General features: G+C 36.9%; 1 protein-coding gene across 2 annotated transcripts; it reads right to left on the reverse strand.

Annotated features, from left to right (window-relative positions):
• Nucleotides 1-1,535: 1,535 nt before the first annotated feature.
• Nucleotides 1,536-20,594, reverse strand: LOC132111482 (tau-tubulin kinase 1-like). 2 transcript variants are annotated; one of them, XM_059518824.1, is made up of 15 exons: nt 20,437-20,594; nt 17,720-17,863; nt 16,736-16,883; nt 15,876-15,949; nt 15,657-15,797; nt 15,459-15,563; nt 14,455-14,520; nt 14,167-14,259; nt 13,876-14,001; nt 13,167-13,321; nt 12,820-13,027; nt 12,536-12,711; nt 11,084-11,594; nt 3,070-4,382; nt 1,536-2,480 (listed from the first exon to the last, which is right to left on the reverse strand). In XM_059518824.1, the coding sequence occupies exons 2-15, from the start codon at nt 17,825-17,827 to the stop codon at nt 2,045-2,047; spliced, it is 3,660 nt and encodes a 1,219-aa protein (XP_059374807.1). In that variant the 5' UTR covers nt 17,828-17,863; nt 20,437-20,594; the 3' UTR covers nt 1,536-2,044. The 2 variants fall into 2 exon arrangements, with proteins under 2 accessions (XP_059374807.1, XP_059374806.1); XM_059518823.1 differs by having other exon boundaries at nt 12,817-13,027.
• Nucleotides 20,595-21,370: the final 776 nt, after the last annotated feature.

Below are 21,370 nucleotides of genomic sequence, written 5' to 3' on the forward strand. Positions count from 1 at the left end.
TCAGCTTTGCCATCACAGGAAAAAAAATGACGTTTTAAGATATATTAAAATAAAGAAGGGTTAATGTTTTTACACAGTTTCTGATCAAATTTATGCAGTCTTGGTAAGCAAAAGAATTAGTAAAAAAAATAAAATAAATAATAATAATTTAAATCTCACCAACCCCAAACTTTAGACCTGCAGTACATTTCTAGAAGCTGCTATTGTATTCCCACCATTATTAATGACCTTTAGGGTCGCATGGGTAACAAAAACATCCAGCTCTGAACTAGCCTGAAGGACACTAAGATCTAAGATGATGTGATTCTCTGTTATTGCTTCATTTTTATACAGATGATACTTAATTCCTCTCACTTTAACCACAGCCAAGACATGCAGATTCCCTATGCAGAACATTCACTGAGATTATCTGGAAAGAAAGACACAAAACATCATCCAAAACAGTGATGGAACTTGTGTTTATTGAATGGCATCTTTGATAATTTGCAATAATTTTTAATTGTATAACTCAGGAAGTTCGCTCCGTAGAATAAGTTAGTCAATCAAGATTCATGAGGCATATTCATGCAAATTCTCTCTCACAGCAACACACTGAAGAGAGATGACCAACCAGGAGGAGGTGTCATTCCTCAAATCTTAGTCAGTATTAAGAGCAGAGAGAGTCTTCAGGGTTTTCCGCAGATGGAACATTCTGGAAAATACCAGAGAGTATTTTCCTGTGATTTCAACCAAACAACAGCATGCAATGGTTCTGCAGTGGGCATGGTCCAAATGAAGCACTCCCTTTAAGTTAACACACAAATAACACTGGCTAGTGTGCACTAAGGACAATTTTCTCTTACACTGATTTGACAATCTTCATGGATGTTTGGGTTTTAATCCAAGCATAGGACAGAAAAAAAACACCAATGACTAGAGCAGACATGATAGCACCTTAGTCATTTGAAATCTACATCCGACATGCTGCTTTAACAAACATTATTGGTTCCTGCTGCTTTATTCTCCTTGATGTGTCAGATTTTTGAGAAGCTTTCATGTTCTCTTTGACCTTCATTCAGCTTTCTCAAGCATTCTTTGAACTGTAATGTTTGCATACAGATCAGAATGGTCAGTCCTATTTTTTCCATTAATCTTTTTTGAAGACTACGTTGTTTTTTTGGAACAAAAATATAACTTTGTTTTTCAAAAGTAGTGTTTACATTATCTACAGTTTTGCAAAAGATAATAAACAGAAGCGGACGAGCATTTCCAAATGGATGCCGCTGGTCCGGGATCTGGTTACAAATAAATTTAGCAGATGAGTGTCACAGATAGATTGACCCAATCAGAAACAGTAGGTGGGGCCAAGATGATTGTATGATTGACATCAAACTGTAGAAGCAACGTTAGTCGTTTTAGTTCTTTGTAGATTAAATTTAGGTATTTATACCAGACTTATGATTTATTTTTACATGTTCTGTACAGAACCACAGAGTTTTGGTGCAAATGACTATTATTATTTTAAATAAATACAAATTTGGAACATACAAATATTTTCCCAATTCTAATATTGAGATGTTGGTTCAAAATTTATGTTTCGGAAGTTATATTTAATTAAAATAAATAGCATGTAGTGTAATGTATTTAAAAGCTTTAAGCTGCAGTAGAATCCGCTTATAATGTGTACAATGGTATTGGTTGTATTATTAAACATGATCATGGCATTTGCGGCGTGAACAGGAGGATAGAGCCTGTGGAAGCTTTGTTGTGATGGTAGCAGTTATTTCCTTTGCAGGTTTAAGGCATATGAGGTGTGTTCATCTGTCCAACACACTTCATTAATGACAACTCTCCCTCACACAACTGTGTGTTTAAATGTCAGAGGTTCTCCTCGTTAGAGGTATTTCATAGCTGCTGCAGTCACTTGGCTGAATAATGAACACATCCATCCATTTTGTCTGGTTGAATTTGTTGTTTAATGAGAAGTACAGTCCAACACTGATGATTCAGATAGTGATTGTGATGATGCTGAGGATGAAGATCACCTGCAGGAATGAAGTCTTAATTATCTTGTTTTAGTCTTTGATTCCATTGGATCTTTCTTTGCCATTTGCGATGAGGTTGATGGGTGGGTTTTGCTTTTTTTGGGGGTGGAATCCTGAGGTTTGGATTTGGACTGCGACGGGCAAGGAGGTTTGGGCTGTTGTTGCGTTTCATTGGCTGCAGGCTGTCGACGAATGCGCTGAGGCGAAGGGCTGTCAGTGCGAGAGGTGGCATGGCTCCGAGGAGAGGTGCTGATGCTCCGGGTGGCATAAAGTGCTGAGGTACGAGCAATGGTACGTGTGGCGGTCCGACTTGCTTGTGAGAGGGAGGGGCCTGAAGATGGAGTACGGGGTGGAAGTGTTTTAGAGGGACGGAGCTGAGGTTTAGGTGGCTGCTGATGGATATTTGTGTGCAGACTTGCAGACTTTTGGATCTTGGGATTGATAGAACTGTTGGTTCTGTTGGCGAGAGAAAAGAATGAGTCATATCAATCAGACCCTCTGTATGATTTTCTTTATATAGTTTGTCAGTAATGGTGCCAAGCAAAATCTGAGGTAGATTCAATATCGCAATTTTACATCAAGAAAATGTTATAATAAACACCCAAATCTTCACCAAACATATATATGTCAGTTGAACTAAAAAACAAAATGTATATGGTTTAATTAAATACATAGTAGGGCATTTTCAGAGTGAACTGCAACACTGTGTTAATTTACACACAAGGGTCCCATGATACAGCGTTTTTTTTAAATTCCTCATAACGGAGCCATTCACTGAAAATGCTGCAAACATACTGCATATCTTTGTATGTGCTGTGAGTTCAACATGCATTTCTGTCTTAGAGATATAACAAGAACAAGAATATTAATAATATAAAATTACTATTCTTATTATTAGTATTATTATTATATTCAAACAATTTGACTCCCTAAAAAAATCTATATGTATTTTATATCTTAAGAAACAAATTCAGTGTGTCCAAATTTTGACAGGTAATGCAGATTTAAAAGAATAACATTTAAGTTGAAATTCTGCTCCACCCACCTGTACTGAATGAAAGACACAGATCTCTGGGTTTGTGGAAGGGTCGTGCCCCCTAGTTGGTCAGATGTCCCCATGATAGGTGTGACTGGACGAGGAATCCTGCTCCTAATCCTCCCATCTGCTCCTCTATCTCCTCTCGCTGAGTCGTCTGATTGGTGGGTTTCATCTTCAGATGCAGTGGTTGAGAGTGTCGTGGAGTGCGAGGAAGCGGAGCGAGAACGATTCAGGTGGGTTTGTTTACGCTCCAAGACAAGACGTGCCAGCTGATGTTGTCGGCTTTTGCGAGTTCGCTGCAACTGCTCTTGACTCATCTGCGAAGATTTGTCTGAGCCTGTTTCCTCCTCCGACATAAGCACAGGGATACGGCTCCGCCTCTGCTGGAGAGGCTTTCTATCAGGTGACTCCGCCTCTGGTGGAGACATGTCCTTCTCATCCTCCACCTCTGGATCTCTGTGTTGTTCAGGTGTTTCTGAAGGACTCTCTTTCTGCTCATGTTCCCTTTGCTTCTCTACTTCTGGTGCAAACCCATCTGGTCTGCCTTCCATTTTGACTTCTCTGGAGACTTCTTCTTCCTTAAAAACTGTAGTCTCTGACTGGTCATGTGACAAAGCCTCTGCCTTCTCTCTGTCATTCATAATTACTTTTTCTTCAGCTTCATCCTCTTCCTTTTCCCCCTCATCCTCTTCTCTTTTTGATGAAATCCCCTCACTTTCCTTTCGCTCTCGTTCAGTGACCCTTTCCCTCTCCTCTTTCTTTCCTCCCATCTCTTTCACATGCTCAGTAGACATCAGCTCATCCAGGCCAGGCGGACGGTGTCTGGCCATCATGATATTGAGATGCGTCGTCTCAGCAATGTGAATAAAAGTGCGTTCCACCTTAGTGAATGGTGGTGAGGAAGAACCGCTGGTGATAACAGCTGCAGTTGTCATGATGATAGGTCTGGGCTCTGACTTAACGAAGGAGGAGAGAGGCCCGGGTTCGGATTCATCCGGCATGGGTCGCTCTCCCTGCGGTGTCATCGCGGCGAGAGTTCCCTGCCCGTCTCCAGGTGAAACCTGCCCGTTTCCGGCAGACACAAGCACCAGCGTGCGTGAGCCCTCTTCCTGGTCGTGGTCCCGGTGGGCCGAGGCGAGTAGAGTGGATGCAGCACCCTCTGGGCTTCCCTCACTACTCCGAGGGCTTCCATCACTGGTGGAGCCTCCAGTCTTCGCACCCTCTTCTCTTAGATTGTCAAACATCAACACACCAGACACAAAGTCGACTCGCTTCAGACGTGTCTGAGAGGAAGAAGGCAAAGGTTCAGCCACTGCGGCCTCCGGTAGCAATGCAAGAAAAAGAGAAAAGAAATTAGTGAAGTAATGATGAAAGAGTTGGAGAGGTTGTAAAAAATTGTTGTTAGGTTTTCAAGTTTTTAGGTTGTACAAGCTAAGGCTGCACAAGAACACTTCAAAAAATGTAATAAGAAGCACACTTAGACCACATTGTGAGAGAAAAGTCCACTCTTTAGTCATTTTTCAGATTATTTACTTGTGATTTGGTTGTATACAAGCTTTGCAGGATTGTCTTTTTAGAATGACATACATGGTTGAAAAGGCACAAAAGTCCATTTTACAGTGTAATAATTTATCACTATTTGTCTTTAATGATTTAGCTCATTTGTGATTTCAAGTGTAGATTCAAAGACAGTGCTCAGCCAACAGTATGTACAGCAGTGGACACACAGAGCAATGAGAAAGAGGAATGTGTTAGTACAGCAGTATGTTCAGCTATGTCCAGAGACATGTACATATTACAAGTCTACTGTTCACCCCCTATGGTGTTTATTGCACTAGCTATTTTGTGAAAGACTCTTCCTGTTTAATGCTGACCCTGATTCACACATGTAATGCTTCTATAAGCAGGTCTGGGATCAGCTGATGAGTAACATTTTTCAGCAATAAAAAGTCAGAGGTACAGTATAAATTTTGACTCATAAAATTCCTTAAAATTGATTCATAATACTGATCTGTGAGAAGCCACCTACATGGTTTTAGTCTTTTCTCAATACATTATAAAATACATAAAAGAATACATTTTAATGTTTTCTGCACAAACAAATCAAGGTTTGTCTCTGGAGAGTTCTGACAAGCTCAAATTTGACCCGGTTAGAGACAGAGAATGTGAGAGGTAAAGAATGTTGAATGGCATGAAGCTGAAAAGCCCTCTGGCTTGAGTGAATATTGTATTTAGCATAAAATATGGTACTACATGGAACACCATATAGATTCAGAAGAAACGGACAACATTATTTATAATCTCTCAGTAAAGCAGTGATGACATATGTTAAACTTCCTCTAACCGTCTTCAAACTATTTGAACAAGTCACCTCACATTATGCAAACTGGCAGTTTTAATCTTCACCAGCTTGAAAACACATTTCCTGGTACACATGTATTATTTAAAATTTATACCAATATACCAATGAAAAGATATTTGTCTTTTCAAGATTTGAATATGACGGAATGTGTAAATACAGTACTTTTCAAAATTTTGGGGTCAGTAAGAAATATTTTCTTGAAGTTAATATTTTTATTTAGCAAATATTTATTAAATTGATTAAAAGATTCAGTAAAGGCATTTATAATGTCTTTAAAATACATTGATAATGTTATAAAAGGTTTATATTTGTTTTTCAACTTTCAACAAAAAAATTATAATAATAATAATAAGAAGAAGAATTAGGAAAGAAAAACCTTCAAAGATCAAATTAGCATATCAGAATAATTTCTAAAGGATCGTGTGACACTAAAGACAGGAGTAAAATGCTGAAAATTCAGCTTTGCCATCACCGGAATCAATTACATTTTACAGTTTATTCAAATAGAAAAAATAAGTTATTTTAAATTGTAATAATAATAATAATTGTAATAATTGTAATAATAATATTATTGTTTTTATTGTGTTTTTGATTAACTAAATGAGTCCTTAGTGAGCATAAGAGGAAAAAAAATATCACAGACCCCAGAATTTTGTACAGTAGTACAAAAGCAATTTACAATCTTTGGGATGCAGAAATCTATTTGCTTAATATTATCCTGCATAAAAAAAATACAGCCAAACTGTAAAAAATTCCAGTTACAGCCAAGCTTTTGTGTCTCTATGTAGGGTCATTCAGTCTGTGCCCATCTTCTCCGTTAGGAAGACATTTGGATCAGCTGTCTGACACAGTTCAGATACAAACTCTTCTGAACATACACTTTACAGTACATTGGTTATTCCAGATAAACAGTGATTGGTGTGAATTGCATTAAAACACCCAAAGCAGCAAAGACACAAGGAGCTAACTGCTATGAATGCTGAGTTCCATCCCAGTAAAAATATTGTATTTTTGTATTCATACATGTGTTATTTCACCACACAGAGTTTGTTGCAGCTGGCCCAGCGAAACAAATTATAGTTTAAAAAGAAACTGCATTTTCAGCAAGATTCGCATATGCGCTGATATCCAGAGCCATATATCCTTGAGTCATATATCATTTTTACAGCATGAATTTCAAGTGAAAAATTAACTCACCTACAAACAATCAATCTTAATTTCCTCCCACAGATATGTGTATATCTCAACTGAATTGAAGCTGGAGGACTTTACAATACAGATAACAGAAATAAAAACTATGTAATCTAAAAATTTTGTGGCTACTGTTGGTTAGCACAAAAACGCTTGTCATTTTATTGCATTATGCCTGGTTATGACACAATGTGTAGTCTAATTTCTATGACAACAACGCTGCACTTTTGGTTTCAAGAGCTTATTTATGCATGATTTCTATGGCCAGGAACAAAAAATGGCAACATTCATTTGCTGAATAATAAGCTATAATCAAGTTCAAATATCTGCATACATGTATCAAACCACTGATGCATGTGTGACAAAATCAAAGAAAGTGGCTCGGTCTTGCTTTACACACCTATTGCCTTAAGCTCTATTGCATTTCAATATATAATAATGTATTTAATACATCTCTATTTCAGAACTTTAATACATTTTCAACTCCCTTTAGACAAACGTCTTTACATCTAGGATGTTGTGTTTATGACATTCTTGCCATCTGGTAAACATTGCTCACTGTTCACATGGAACCTACTATCATCAGAAAGCAATATGCCTATGTTACAGTAGTACTGAAAGATAATAATTATGGTAGAGAAAATTATCTTTAAATATATTTTTATAGCTAATATGGAAGACAAAATCATAATTACAATTAAACTACATGGCCAAAAGTATGTAAAGACACACCAACCTCACATTAATTTGTTAAGTAAATATATTTTTTTAAACCAAGGCCATTCACCTAAAAATGTCTAAGGAGGCTGTATATGGCTGTATAGTTGATTTTTCTGCATCCTTTTAGTAAAGGATTTAGCTGAAACAGCCAAATTCATTAAATAGAAATGTGTGTCTACATAATTTTAGTCATGCAATACAGGCCTAATACTCACACCTTGGAAATGTGTACACACAACTTATTCTATCTGTCTTTGCTCACTGTTTTTCTCTTCTATACAGCAAAAATATTCTCCTTGAAATGTAAGAGGTACAAACCCTGTGAGGATTCACACATTGTATGTGGTTAATGTCATGCTTTCTCTTAGCTACAAAAGATGCCTATAAGATTCTATATAAAGAGATCCAACATTCATTGTAATTGAATGACATTCATCCCTGAAAACATAATCACACTATCCAGCCTGCATCACAACTGTTCTCTTACACAGAAGATGACAGTGCTGATGGGAATCTAAGAAGCCTAAGCAAAAAACACTAGTATAACACTAGTATACTGTTCACATGGAAACTATATTCTACAAAAACAATATTCTCGTCACTTTAGTCAAAGTGCCTGTCCCACCAGACACCAGCAGCTCTGCATGAAACACCCCTGATGGAGGTAACAATACGTTTTTTGTGTTTGTGTGATTCTTTTTTTTTCTTTTTTTATAAATAAATAAAATTAAATAAATAATAAAATAAATAAATAAGCTACGTGACATACAGCCAAGTATGGTGACCCATACAGTGCACACACACAGCAGTGAACACACACACAGCAGTGAACACACACACACTGTGAACACACACCCGGTACAGGGGGCAGCCATTTATGCTGCGGCACCCAGGGAGCAGTTGGGGGTTCAGTGCCTTGCTCAAGGGCACCTCAGTCGTGGTATTGCCGGCCCACGGCTCAAACCCACAACCTTAGGATTAGGAGTCAAACTCTCTAACCATTAGACACAACCACACTGTAGTGTACAGTGTCTCTATAAGTAAATACATCATACAGCATTGTACAGAATTTCTTTGTTTGGGAGAATACAATATAATTTATCTTTTCTCCAATCGTCCCAAGTGCTTAAAGGGAAAATTCACCCAAAAATGAATTGTCATCATGTCGTTCCAAACCTGTATGATTTTTTTTTTTCTGTGGAACATAGAAGATATTTTGAAGTCAGTGTGGTCCAGAACAACAAAAAAAGGAAATTTTTCAAAATACCTTCTTTTCAGAATAAAATGACACAAGGGTGAATAATGATGATGGATTTTTTAAGGTTAAGTATCCCTTTAATGTCAAATATTGAAAAAAAAAATCCACTTTAGCTGGAGAGCGTCTCATATCTCGCATACACACACACACACACACACACACACACACAAATCTCAGAATCACAAACCCAAGTTTATTGCCCATACTAAACTTTGTTCATCTATGGGCAAAAAAGTGTGCACTCGTGCTCCCCTTTGATTAAACGGCATAACACATGTGCGTCTGTGTACGCTGATGGCGGGGGAATCATGTCTTGTTCATAAGTTTGGCCAGCATTTGCTGAATGTGTAGGCGTGGGAGGTTTAGTACAGAATTCCGTGCTCTGGGGTTGCCTGGCAACAGGGGCATGTGTCTGCGGTGGGCGTGGCGGTGGGCGGGGCTGCTTTCAGCCGAGCGGCTGCGCTGAATTGCCGCTCCCCCGAGTTCATGGGGATAGGGCTCCGGGTCCATGGTAGCAGAGGAAAACACGTACGACGCCAGTCTCCTCAAATGGGCGGGCCTCGGGAATGAGTGATGTGGGTGTGGCCTGTCCTCCTCCAACTGAAAAAGACCAATAAGAATGGAGGAAAAGAGGAATCAGGCTGAGGAAAAAACTTAAACGCGAAGTATTAAAAAAAGCGTGTTTTTTTGTCTAAGATTGTGTGTGATGCACACACAAAAACACACCAATAAAAAACAAGAGATAAACGAAACATTATATCAAATGGGTGGTACAAACACATAGATGTGCTGTAACTCGTTCAGAGGACAAGACCAGCCCACATCTGTCTGACATTAAAGACAGGGTTGTTTAAGCTTATGTACGGGTGAATGTATGTTCTATATGTTGTGAAGGAGCCAACGTGTGCACACATACCCCTGTATGACCAATGAGCAAACTAAGCTTGGCTGTGAATAAAGTGTGATGTGCACAAACACACACACACACACACACACACACACACACACACACATCCACAAAACCCTAAACATGCAGCTCAACACAAATGCATAAACTTATTTAACACACGTACAATACATCAAGGCTGTATACAAACACTCACATACAAACAACATATGTTTACTATCTTGCAGTACAAGTTATCAGATGCTTAAATGATCCTTTCTTGTACTGATGTCATTATGTAAAAAAAAATTGAATAGCAGCTTACAAAAAATTGCTAGTAGGCATAACACTACAGCCATAACATGACCTAAACACAGAGATATAATAGCGCCTACTGATGTCAGAAGCTTCATCTTATTTAAGTAAGGTTCAATTTGTTCAAATTAGTCAATGCATTAGGTATATAAACAACCCTACTCTTACTCCATGTATTCAGTAATACAACTTGATGTGTTAAAAACTTTACCCTTTTAAAAATGTTACACTACTGTTCAAAAGTTTGATGTCAGTATGATAAAAAAAAAAATTCTGGTGTACTAAATCCACATATTAGATTGATTTCTAAAGGCTCATGTCATAGTAATAGTGAAAATTAAAATTGTTATAGCAAACAGTTAGAAAACAGTTATTTTAATATTAATATTCATATTAATAATTGTAATATTACCATTTATTTAATTTTTTTGATTAAATAAATAAACACAGCCTTAGGAAGTGTCCTTTTTTCAAACTTTGAACTGTAGAATAGAAAATTTAATATATGTGTTTGTTCACAGAGATGAAAAAAAAACACAAAAACAGTAATTCAGTCATCAACATACAACATAATTTCACAATTTTATCTATGTCAGTGTACAGACGTAAATTAGACACAGTGTTGCATTCTTAGAAGAAAGAAGTCCAAGTCAAAATGAAATCAAATTGACCATATTTACTTTCTTAATTGATGGTTCTGGTTTTATTGTAAATAGGGGTGCTCCGATCACAATCGGCCGATCGTTATGTGCATCTCGTCAGTAAAGCCGGTTCTCTAATCGGCGGTAAATTCCATCAGGTGCGTGATTTCACATAGAGCAGCTGTTACTACACAGAGCCGTTGTTAACTGAGAAGATGCGCAAATAAACGCTGAAAATGAAAGTGGATTTGCACAGCTGTGTCTCATCTGTGTTTTTTATTTATTTATTTATAACTTTTTATTCGAAAAATGCCTAAATAATCAGCAATAAATTATAATTTGCTCTTCCTTTTATCTGGCTTGCTATGGTCCTTTTTTGTTGTTGAATGTCCTATTTCACTCAGAAATGTGATATAACAGAACTCAAATGAATTGCCTATTAAAATTCACACTGACTTTGATGATGAAAATGCACTGACAGACTACTGGTGTGTGATAATGTGATAAAATGTGAAATTATATTTCAAACTAGATTTAAACGTTTTATAAAGCTGTTATGATGGAGCTAAAGTTCATCAAACATATTAAGTAATCAGGATAACCCATACACACAGATGCCCACACATACACACTCAGGTGTGCCTTACCGGTCCTTCATGTCCAAATGGCTCTGACTCACTCCTTCTTGGGCAGGTATGAGGCAACGAGTGACAAGGTGAATGGGTGGGGCTCGGTCCCGCCCCCTCATCCTCTGCTACAATCAACATCCCACGTTGCGTTTTGGGTCGTACCACAGCCTCAGCTCCACCATGCATATGTCCTTTCCTTCTCCTCTCCTCTTGGTCCTCAAGGGGGCGCAATTCCTCTGGTTCCTCATCCGTGGTGCCTGAGGTGGTGGGCTCTGCCCCAGGATAGAAGTCTTTTAACTCTGTATCTTTGTCAATCATCACCCACTCCCTGCTGTCAAAGTCCTCCTCCTCTGCCAGCGGGACTGAGCGGATGAAGGCATTGCTGTGGGCTTCCTGGTCACCATCTGCAGAGACATCATGATGGCTACCTGCCAATCGTTCTCCTTGTCCAGCTTCTAAAGAGAGCATTTGAGCAGGCTGGGAAGAGTAGACGTGCCTGGATGGAGAACCCAGCATGTCCAAACGAGAGCTGCCAAAGAAACACACAAAGGCTAAGACACAGAATCAACTGGATAACAACTATTTAACTAGACTTTAATTTGCTGGACCATTACAGTTCAAAACTATGGGGTCAGTAAAAGTGGGATACTTTTATGCAGCAAGGATGAATTAAAATTTAAATAGCATTTAATCAAAAGTGACAGTAAAAACATCTATAATGTTGCTAAAAAAATCTATTTCAAATAAATGCTGTTCTTTTGAACTTTCTCTCATTAAAAGAATCTTTTAAAAAAAATCACCAAAATATTAAGCAGCACAGCTGTTTTCCACATAAGAAGAAGTCTTGAGTACTAAATCTGCATATAAGAATGATTAATGTGACTAATTTATTTATTAAATGTAATAATTAGTTTGAAACTAATAAATATGGTCACTGTTTATTATATTAAATATTATATTTATAATACTTTTAATTACTTCATAGCTTTATTAGAATTACTTATTTATAATTACTAATAATCGTGATCTGATTAATAGTCCAAAGAGATAATTTAATAATTATCTAATAAACAAAATATTAGATAATCAGAAATGTCTACAATAAAAAAATTGGATATCTAAAGATCTAAACATTATATCCAATAAAAACTGTTTTCGTCTTTCATTTTAATCTGTTCCTAATATAAAAGGCTTCTTTAGCGTGCCAAACCATTTTGATCATACAAATTGCCATATGTTATCAAAATAAGAACAGTATGCACTTCACTTTTATTAAATTCACAGATGCCATCCAAAATGTCAGAGCAAAATATTGTTGTACGAAACAAAAACTTTACATCCTTTCTTATCAGGAAGTCACTTTTGCATGCTTTCCTCACGAACAAGACACATGCAGACAAATGACCTTTAGAAAAGTTAAATGTCAGCCAGAAGAACAGTGTGATGAATTTAAGCACACGCTCTCCTCACCGTTTATCTGCGGCATCGCCTCTATCCTCTGCAGCAGACAGGCGGTCAGATTCTGGGCTATTGACTCTCCGGTACCTTGGAGGACGGGCCTGAGGTTCTTCTTCTCCACCCCTCGCTGGGGAAATGGACCTTACTCCTCCTAAAGGCTCCTTCCCATCCTCTACTGCTACTTGTGTCTAAGAAGAAATGCAGTATTAAAGACTCAACTGATCTAAAATCATGTTTCATACTAATTAGATTCAAATTAATGGGACAATTTTGGCATAATATATTAAAAATACTACCTTACTGATGCTGATCCTGAGTTTGTTATGGTTGAAGTCAGTTTCATCCCATCCTTCACCAGCAGGTGGGGCTGGAGGAGGTTCGCTTGGCCTGCTGGGCATCAAAGCAGGTGGAGCGTTCTCTTGGTTACTCAGGTGTTCATCTCGCAGAACATCATCAGTGCTTTCCCTCGGTAATTCACCAGGTACTGGTGTCCCATTCACCACCCTGCGAGAGACAATTCAGAGCCGTATCAGTATAACATCAGTCTTTTTAAAATCACTCCAGAGTAACTTCAGAATCCAGAATCCCTTTCCAAAGTGCAAGTTCTGATACTGTTTAAGAGTGTGTGTGTACATATTCTTACCCTATGATGGCAGCAGTTTGCCGTGTGTTTTGTTGTGGTGGCGTGTGTGTGCTGGTGGGGAGGGCTGTATCCGTTCCAGATTTTTCCCAGTCATAAGGCTCATTTTCTGTTATCACCCTCTCTTTCATGCAGTTCTCGATTACCGACATTAGCAACTAGACCAGAGGAAGGTAAAAGAAAGAAATTAATTTTTCACTCGAAACTGTTGCACTAAATAATACATTTGTATTTAATGTTTATATACATTTTATGTATGTTTATAATGTATATTACTGTATATTTTAAGTATATATATTTTTTATATATATACATATACTGTTCAACAAGGCTGCATTTATTTGATTAAAAAACAGTAATATTGTGAATGAATGCAATTTAAAATATATATATTTTTTATTATAAAATGTAAGTTATTCCTGCAAAGCTAAATTTTCACAAGCCATTACTCCAGTCTTGATTAACTAACATTTCTTATTATCAATGTTGAAAACAGTTGCAGCTTAATGTATTTGATTAAACCATGACACATTTATTTCAGGATTCTTTGATGAATGAAAGTTTAAAACAAATGCATTTATTTGAAGTAAAAATACATTTATTGGCAATATTATAAATGTATATACTGTCACTATTGATCAAGTTAAATCATTCTTGTTGAAAAACAAAAGTGGGAAGAATGGGTGTTTGGAGGCGTGTCTGAATAGTTTACCTGATAATCTGGTTTGGTGTAGTAATCTAAATCCAGCACATGGTCATAAAAGATATGAAACTCAGCAGGCATGTGTTTCAACAGATTCCTGTGCTCATAGCGCTCTTTAATCTGTCCTACCTGCTCCTGTTTATCAGATGCACATTACAGACACCATTAACAGCAAAAACAACCCTGAAAGGTCTTAAATATTTATATCAATCTCTTAAAACTGAGTACAACAAGGATTAATTCACTCAATACAGCTCCATTATGTTCACTGGCTAATGTATAGTGATATAAGTGTCTTACCTTATCTTTTATTTTACGCCATGGTAACTGTCCAACAGTAAACTCTACCAGCATATAAAACAATGACCACAGATCATCATGACGACCCATTTCCTGTTAAAAAGATTAAAATTTTTTAAAAAGTGTGCTCTTCCTTAAAAATAAAATGGTTCTTAATGTAGTAATTCTGGCCAAGAATCACCCACTTAAGATTCATTAAAGCCAATAAACAGGCAAATACAGCCAACACATTTTTCGTGCATTATATGCTTTAGACAGTTAGTGAATTGAAGCTGAGACTACATTTACCTTGTTTTTATGAGCGTTAATGGAAGCGTAGCGTACTGTCCCTCTGAACCCAGCCACTGTCCTGGGCTAAAGCAGAACATTTAAAAGAGTCTCTTAATAAAAACCCATATAACTTTCATTTTATACTTTAACACTTAGGTTTGAATAAGTAAATGAATAATCGAAACAAAGCAAACATGGAAAGAAAATATAAGGAAGGGTGGAGCGACAGGATTTATGTTTTTTTTTTAGCACATTTTTATGACCTTTTGACCTTTTTTGGGATTCTTATACTGATTGAGCACAATTCATTGAACACACGTACAGAAAGTCTCTTACATAAAGGAGGATGTAAGATATGGGTATGAGACAGTACAGCAGGGGTGTTGATATTTCCAAAGGGGGCGTGCTTCAGGATTTAGCATTTAGGGCACGACCATTAGAGAAGACTAGGTGACTTCTAAGGGCCTTCAAAGGGTAAGGAAGGAATCTTTTCAAGATTTTGGAAAACTCACAATATGACTGTCGCTATGGTAACAGGGACAAACCTCTTTGGCGGGGGAGCATGCGATTCAACATGAGTGCCAAAAAAGAACTGCAAAACAAAACTGAGAAAAGTGAAACATAAAAATGAAGTCAAACACACAAATTATAAAAATTCATTAGTAAAAGGCAAATAAAAACTTAAATAAATAGGGATGCGTGATACTTTAGTACCATATCGGTTAATTTCCTATGCTTGTACGATTAGATTACTTGTCACTACTGTACATAATACTCACTAAAAGTCTTAAAAAATAAAACTGAATAACTCTGTTAAATGTGATCTTTAGCAAAATCTCATAATGAACCTCTGTAAATGTAAAAACTGCACATGCACGAAACAGAAATGAGAAAAATGCTGCTTATTGGGCTTTTTTTCTTCTTTTTTTTTGTTATTTCCATTAAAAAATTAAAAAATAAAACCGAGAAAATATAAGAAGGAAGAAGACTGTACCAGAAAATTAAGCAAAATAAATACTTACAGGTCGCACCTCCCCATTTGTATTAGTGTACTGTCGTGCCAAACCAAAGTCCAGCATGTAACACTTCCTACAGGTAGACGGCAATTGGCCCATGGCAAAATTAGACTACGTATAGGAGAGAGACCAGTATCAGCTGACAGGAGCCAGGAAATTGGATTGGAAGAGAAAAGAGATCATATCATCAACAGTAAGACATACAGGTTTAATGTCTCTGTGCAGGAAGCCCACAGAGTGAATGGCATCAATAGACTCCAGAATCTGTTTCCCCAACCGTAGAGTCGTGCTCATACTGAACGTCCCTCTAGGCTGACTCCTCCTGAGATCAGCGAGATTCCTTCCCTACAGAAAGAAAGAATCAGCTGCAGTTTTTTTACACACACACAAACGCATAAAAACAGAAGTAAAAAAATACTGTACCTGCAGCTGCATGACCACGTAATTGAACTTGTCATTTCTTCCACATCCAATAAATTTGCAAACATGATTCTTTCCTGCACAAGAAATGAAACCAGTAATGTCACCGATAATACTTAGAAGTCACACATATTACAGCTGACATTTTTCTTTCTGCATGGACATGTGGATAAACACACACACACACACACACACACACACAAACTCACACATACAAAAGACATTCAGCGAGCATTTAGAGACAGAGGCAGTGACATTTGGAATTCCAGTGTGTCCTTCATGAAGGTTATAAAGACATGAGAGAGCAGCAAAAAATAGACAGGGAGAGAGAAAAGTGCAGTAATACCACTTTCCTTCAGTTCTACACGCTCATTACCCTTACAGACTCCCAGTTGTATGTCTGAACTACAGCTGAGGCAAACTGCCTTGGCAGGCATTAAAGCTCTGTGTGCATTTAATATGAGCACATCCAAAAAAAGGATTATGGCGGGCATATTAACAGATAAATTATCCCATATCTCTACACACCATCCTGCTTGCTGCCTCATTATGTCAAGACAAATATGTACTGTACACTACCCTTCAAAATTGTCTAATATGTTTATTTTGGTGCTGATTTTTTTTTTTATTATTACTATTATCAATGTTGAAAACAGTTATACTTCCTAATATTTTTAATATAATTTTATAAATCCAAAATGAAATTGTCAAGAGACATATGAAAGTAAAAATTAGCTTTGACAAGTTCATAGAACAATCTCGAAAACTGGCCAGTAACTTTAGAAGCAACAGCATTACCACATAATGTATAAATAGAATTTGATAAAGGACAAAATATATTAATATCCTATCCATCTCCTCACCTTGAAGTTTCTTTAGCACAGCAACCTCCATCTTTAGCACTTGTTTTGGCTGTTGAGCGGATTCCACCTTAAGAGCCACATTCTCCCGTGTCAACAGGTCATGGGCCTCATAGATCTCCCCGAACCCTCCACCCCCAATCTTCTTCAGCTGAACACACCAACGATAGCAAGGTCAGTCATGGCAAAGCATTGATTTAACTGGTGTCATCTATTCCACACGCTTTCGACTCACACATGCTAAAAATGGTTCCAAAGGTTCCAAAATGGTGTTTTTGGAGCAATGGCATAGAAGAACCATTTTGGGATCCTCAAAGAACCTTTTAGTGAACATTTCTTAATAAGGAATCAGCATAAACCTTTAAGAACGTACTGTACATCATAAATAAACATAATTTAAGGTCTGAGAAAGCCCCATAGCTAAAAAGGACAAATACATCAGCTAAATTCACAGAAAAGCTTTTCTGGCTAGATTTGTTTGACAGGCAATAAATAGTACGACAAAATTAGATTTGGCTGAGTTACTTTAGCTGCTCTAATAACAGAGCATATTTTTTAACATGAAAGATTTAATTAAATTCCATGTAGTTCAGTTCTAGTAGCATGAACTAAGCATATTGATTAGTCTTGGCTTAAACATACTTTATCACATAAGTTATGAAAGAATTAATCTCAAGTCAGTCACTAATGAGTCAGATTCTGTTTTAAGGACAGCCACAATCCCATTCAAAGATACCATTAAAGTAAAACAGTAACAAATCATTTCTGAGGACATCTGCTTGAAGGAGAAATGCTGTGAACTGGCACACAACCAAATGGTTTTGGCGCATTTTGGAGAGAAGCCAGACTGAGTTGATTTGAAAGCATCTGTTGTCATATGTGGGGCATTTTGTCCTGTGTGATGAGGCAACAAAGGCAACAGACAATTTTGGCATCTTTAACAAGTTAAACTAACACACTCTCACCTAAATATAGACATACACTTACCACTTTCCAGCGCTCCTTTACCAAGCAGTTGGAGGGCAGGATGTCGACCTGCTCCCCCGCCCCGTTCATGTTTTCGTCGACGTGGACACCTGGCCCTACGCACTGCATCGGCTTGCCAGCACTTTACCAAACCCTGCCATTTACCTGCAACACAGTGTGTGACACAGCTGCTAAACTTGTAAGCTAAGATACTGAAGTGGGGTCAAATACAATTATTTACTTATTAATTTTTATTTGAGCGAACATTTGAATCAAAAAAATATAATCAAAAAATAACATAGATTTGAGAATGCTGTATTTATGTTCTGCATGTTGCTTATATTTGATTACTTAACATTAGATACATTGGAATCATGAAGAATCTTAAATATTGTTTATATTCTTAAATATAGGCCTATGTCATTATTATTTAAATAATATTATATGTTGTTGTTTTTTTTTTTTTACTTTCTGAGTATTTTGGGGTTTAAATACAGTACTAAAATTGTAAAAAATAATAATGAACATTCAGAAAAACAACTTGAAAAAAAAAAAATAGGAACTATTCAAGCTCTGACAACAAAACTGACAACAAAACTGACAACAAAAACAGCATCGTCTCCATCAGCTTGAAGAATACAATACAGACACCAGAAGGAATAGACATATGTTTCTATGGAGGTGATTATCCGGGGCTAAGCTATTTTCTGGTCATACATTACAAAGGCATCCACTGCAAAAATCACCGGAATTGCATACATTTTATGCATTTCAACAGTATTAAACCATTGCTGAAAAGACTGTTTACAAAAACATACAATTCTGAAAACAATTACAAAACACTGATTGTCTTAAAATTATTCAAAATAAATCGTCTATAGCTTTTTTGAGATTCCTGTAATGTCTGCAGAGTATCAGGTATCCAAAAGAGCTGGTCAGACACAGAGCCCTTGTCTCTCAGAACTGGACTACACCCTTATGCATCTTCTCATGTTACAGTCACTTATTAACCTCAGTAAAATGGAAACATAGGAGGTAATTTTTCACATGAGTGTGTCTATATTTGCAGGCTCCATGTGTGCTTAACTTAGATCCTTAAAAGACTTCAAATATTTATTTCTGTGTACCTTTATAAAGCACAATCACTCTCATTTTCTAAAATGAATCTTCTCTCTAAGGAATGCAATGGGTTATAAATGGATCTAATTAATAAAACTGATTAAACATTATAAAACATTTGCCTTAACACTTCTGTCACCTTCATCGAGCTGATGCAGAGACACATAAGATATTTCAGGAGATTGCAGGGAATTCCTCCTCTCATTCTACACCATTCTCATTCTAAAACAGGGACAGCCCAAGGAAGGCATCTCAGCATTCATAATTATGCCATAAACCATCAGAGCTAATTTTCCCCTATTTTAGAATACAGTGGATATGTGTCAGATAAAACATTTATACAAATAATGTATATTATTCAGGGATTGTAAATCTCTTCACCACGCACAAAGCTTCTTTAATATACTTTGTTCTGTTCACACGCATTTTTACTGCAAATTGCACACTAATGTATTAACAAATGTAATGTTTTATTGAATATGGAGACTCTCAACAAACTTTGGGAGCCCCAATATACTGTATATAAAAAGCAGGATTTTAATGACTTCTTCCTTTTTTTTTTTTTTTTTTTTTTTTTTTTACATACCTTACAATACAATAGATGTATAGTAAAAACTACTGATGCCATTTTAGTGGCTTTATTTAAATAATCTTACTTTTCACTAATAAAAACATAATTGTAACAACATGTTACGGCACGAATATAACTTTGTTGTATATAATATACATATTTTTAATAATTTTGTTTGTTTGTTTACAGTATTGTACAATAAAACGACAAGCACTGTTTATTAAAATATTAAAACTTTATTAGATCAAGCGCATGGACCAAAAAATAAACCTCAGTTGCATTGTGCAGGTTCTTCGGCTCTTCGCCTGTTTGCATCTTAAACTAGTACACTTTAACAAAATTATAGTGAGATTCTGATGGCATAAAGCATTTGCTGAGAGCAGCTTCATTATTCTGACTTAACTAAATGTCAAGAGCTCAGGACTGCGTGGGCTCAGCGGGGCTCAGTCTCCTTTCTCCGCAGTGCCAAAAGGACCCGCCTGAACGGACCCCACCCAAACACACTCTGCTCCAATGAGCAGGCCTAAAGACTAAGTCCCACCCCCAAACCATCGTTTGGTCACCGTCCATTGGGGCAATGCATAACAATCAGCAAAACATTCCCCTGCTCGAGCCTGGAGCGAAAAGCATTTTGGGATATGTCGTTCATTATTGAGACAACAGACATAAATGGCATTGGACATTGTCACCTCTGAAAAACTACAACTCCCACTGATAGGCCACGTGAGCTGTTGACGTACAGCTGCATTATGTGGCATGTATTGTAAATTATTCATGATTTTCCTTAACCATGAATAATATATATACAAATAGATAAGTTTCTATTTTTGACTCAGGCCCAAGTGCCTTATAGTTTGTCAAGACCGTGACAGATTTTGCTTTCGCGTGCTCGGTTGGGCACCTGCCCGCGCATAAATGGAAACCTGCGGCTCGCGTCAGCGCAGCATCAGTATTGACAAGGTGCCAACATACACGGGACAAGAGTATTGCCACGGTAACGCTTTGTTTAAAGAAAAATCACTTGGCGAACAAAACCCAGTTTACTGACCTGTTCTTCTGTCGACAGAGTAAAATCTCAAAGTGAGAGTTTAATGAGAGCCGCATAGTTCCGTTGGCGCGACCGCTGCGCCTCTTCGCCTTGTTGATGCTGCACCATTTTCAGCCTCCTCCGCTCCTGCACTGATTCAGCATCGCTCGGATCCTCCCACTATGCACCGCGCACATGCGTGACAGCAGACGGCTGTTGCGTAGCAACCAGAAAGGCGTGAATCCCCTTCATCAGCTATTGAGGAAATTCCTTCAGATACGTCATATTAATAACACTAATTATGAACGAGACGAAAGAGAAATAGCCGTTGTTAAAGAAAAAATAAATGCCATGGAATTTATTATATTAGTTGATGTACAATCAACGCTGGGTAGATTACTTACAGATTGTAGTCCGTTACTGATTGCAAATTACATGACAAAAATTGTAATCAGTAACGTAATCCATTGCATTACACATTTAAGGTAATATAATCAAACTACTTTTTGATTACTTTTGACCTTACTCGTTGATCACATTGATTTAACCTAAATAGGATAATCTCGTGCCATAGTGAAATAAAAACGATGAAAATGTATTCTATTTATTATAAACAACATGAATTGCATTAAACAAGTGCATCTCAAACTGGAATTTCATGAAGGAACTGAGCGGCTTTAAAGTTTAATGAAAATCTGAAAGCTAATTAGATCACAAAAAAATAAAAAAATGCATTATTTTAAAATAACAACAATCAAAATAAAACACTTACTAAAAAAAGATTAAATATATTATTTGTTTACCTTCACGTCATGCGACCATTAATCAACATCAGATAAACTTGAACATGTAAATGTGTTACTAAATATTAATTTAAAATATCAGGGAGACTTCAAGTAAATATATTAGGTGAAAAATCTAAACTTAAAAGATAAAAAAAGAATAAGGGAAAATC

The sequence above is a fragment of the Carassius carassius genome, chromosome 31 (assembly GCF_963082965.1).
Source record: "Carassius carassius chromosome 31, fCarCar2.1, whole genome shotgun sequence".
Taxonomy (NCBI): domain Eukaryota; kingdom Metazoa; phylum Chordata; class Actinopteri; order Cypriniformes; family Cyprinidae; genus Carassius; species Carassius carassius.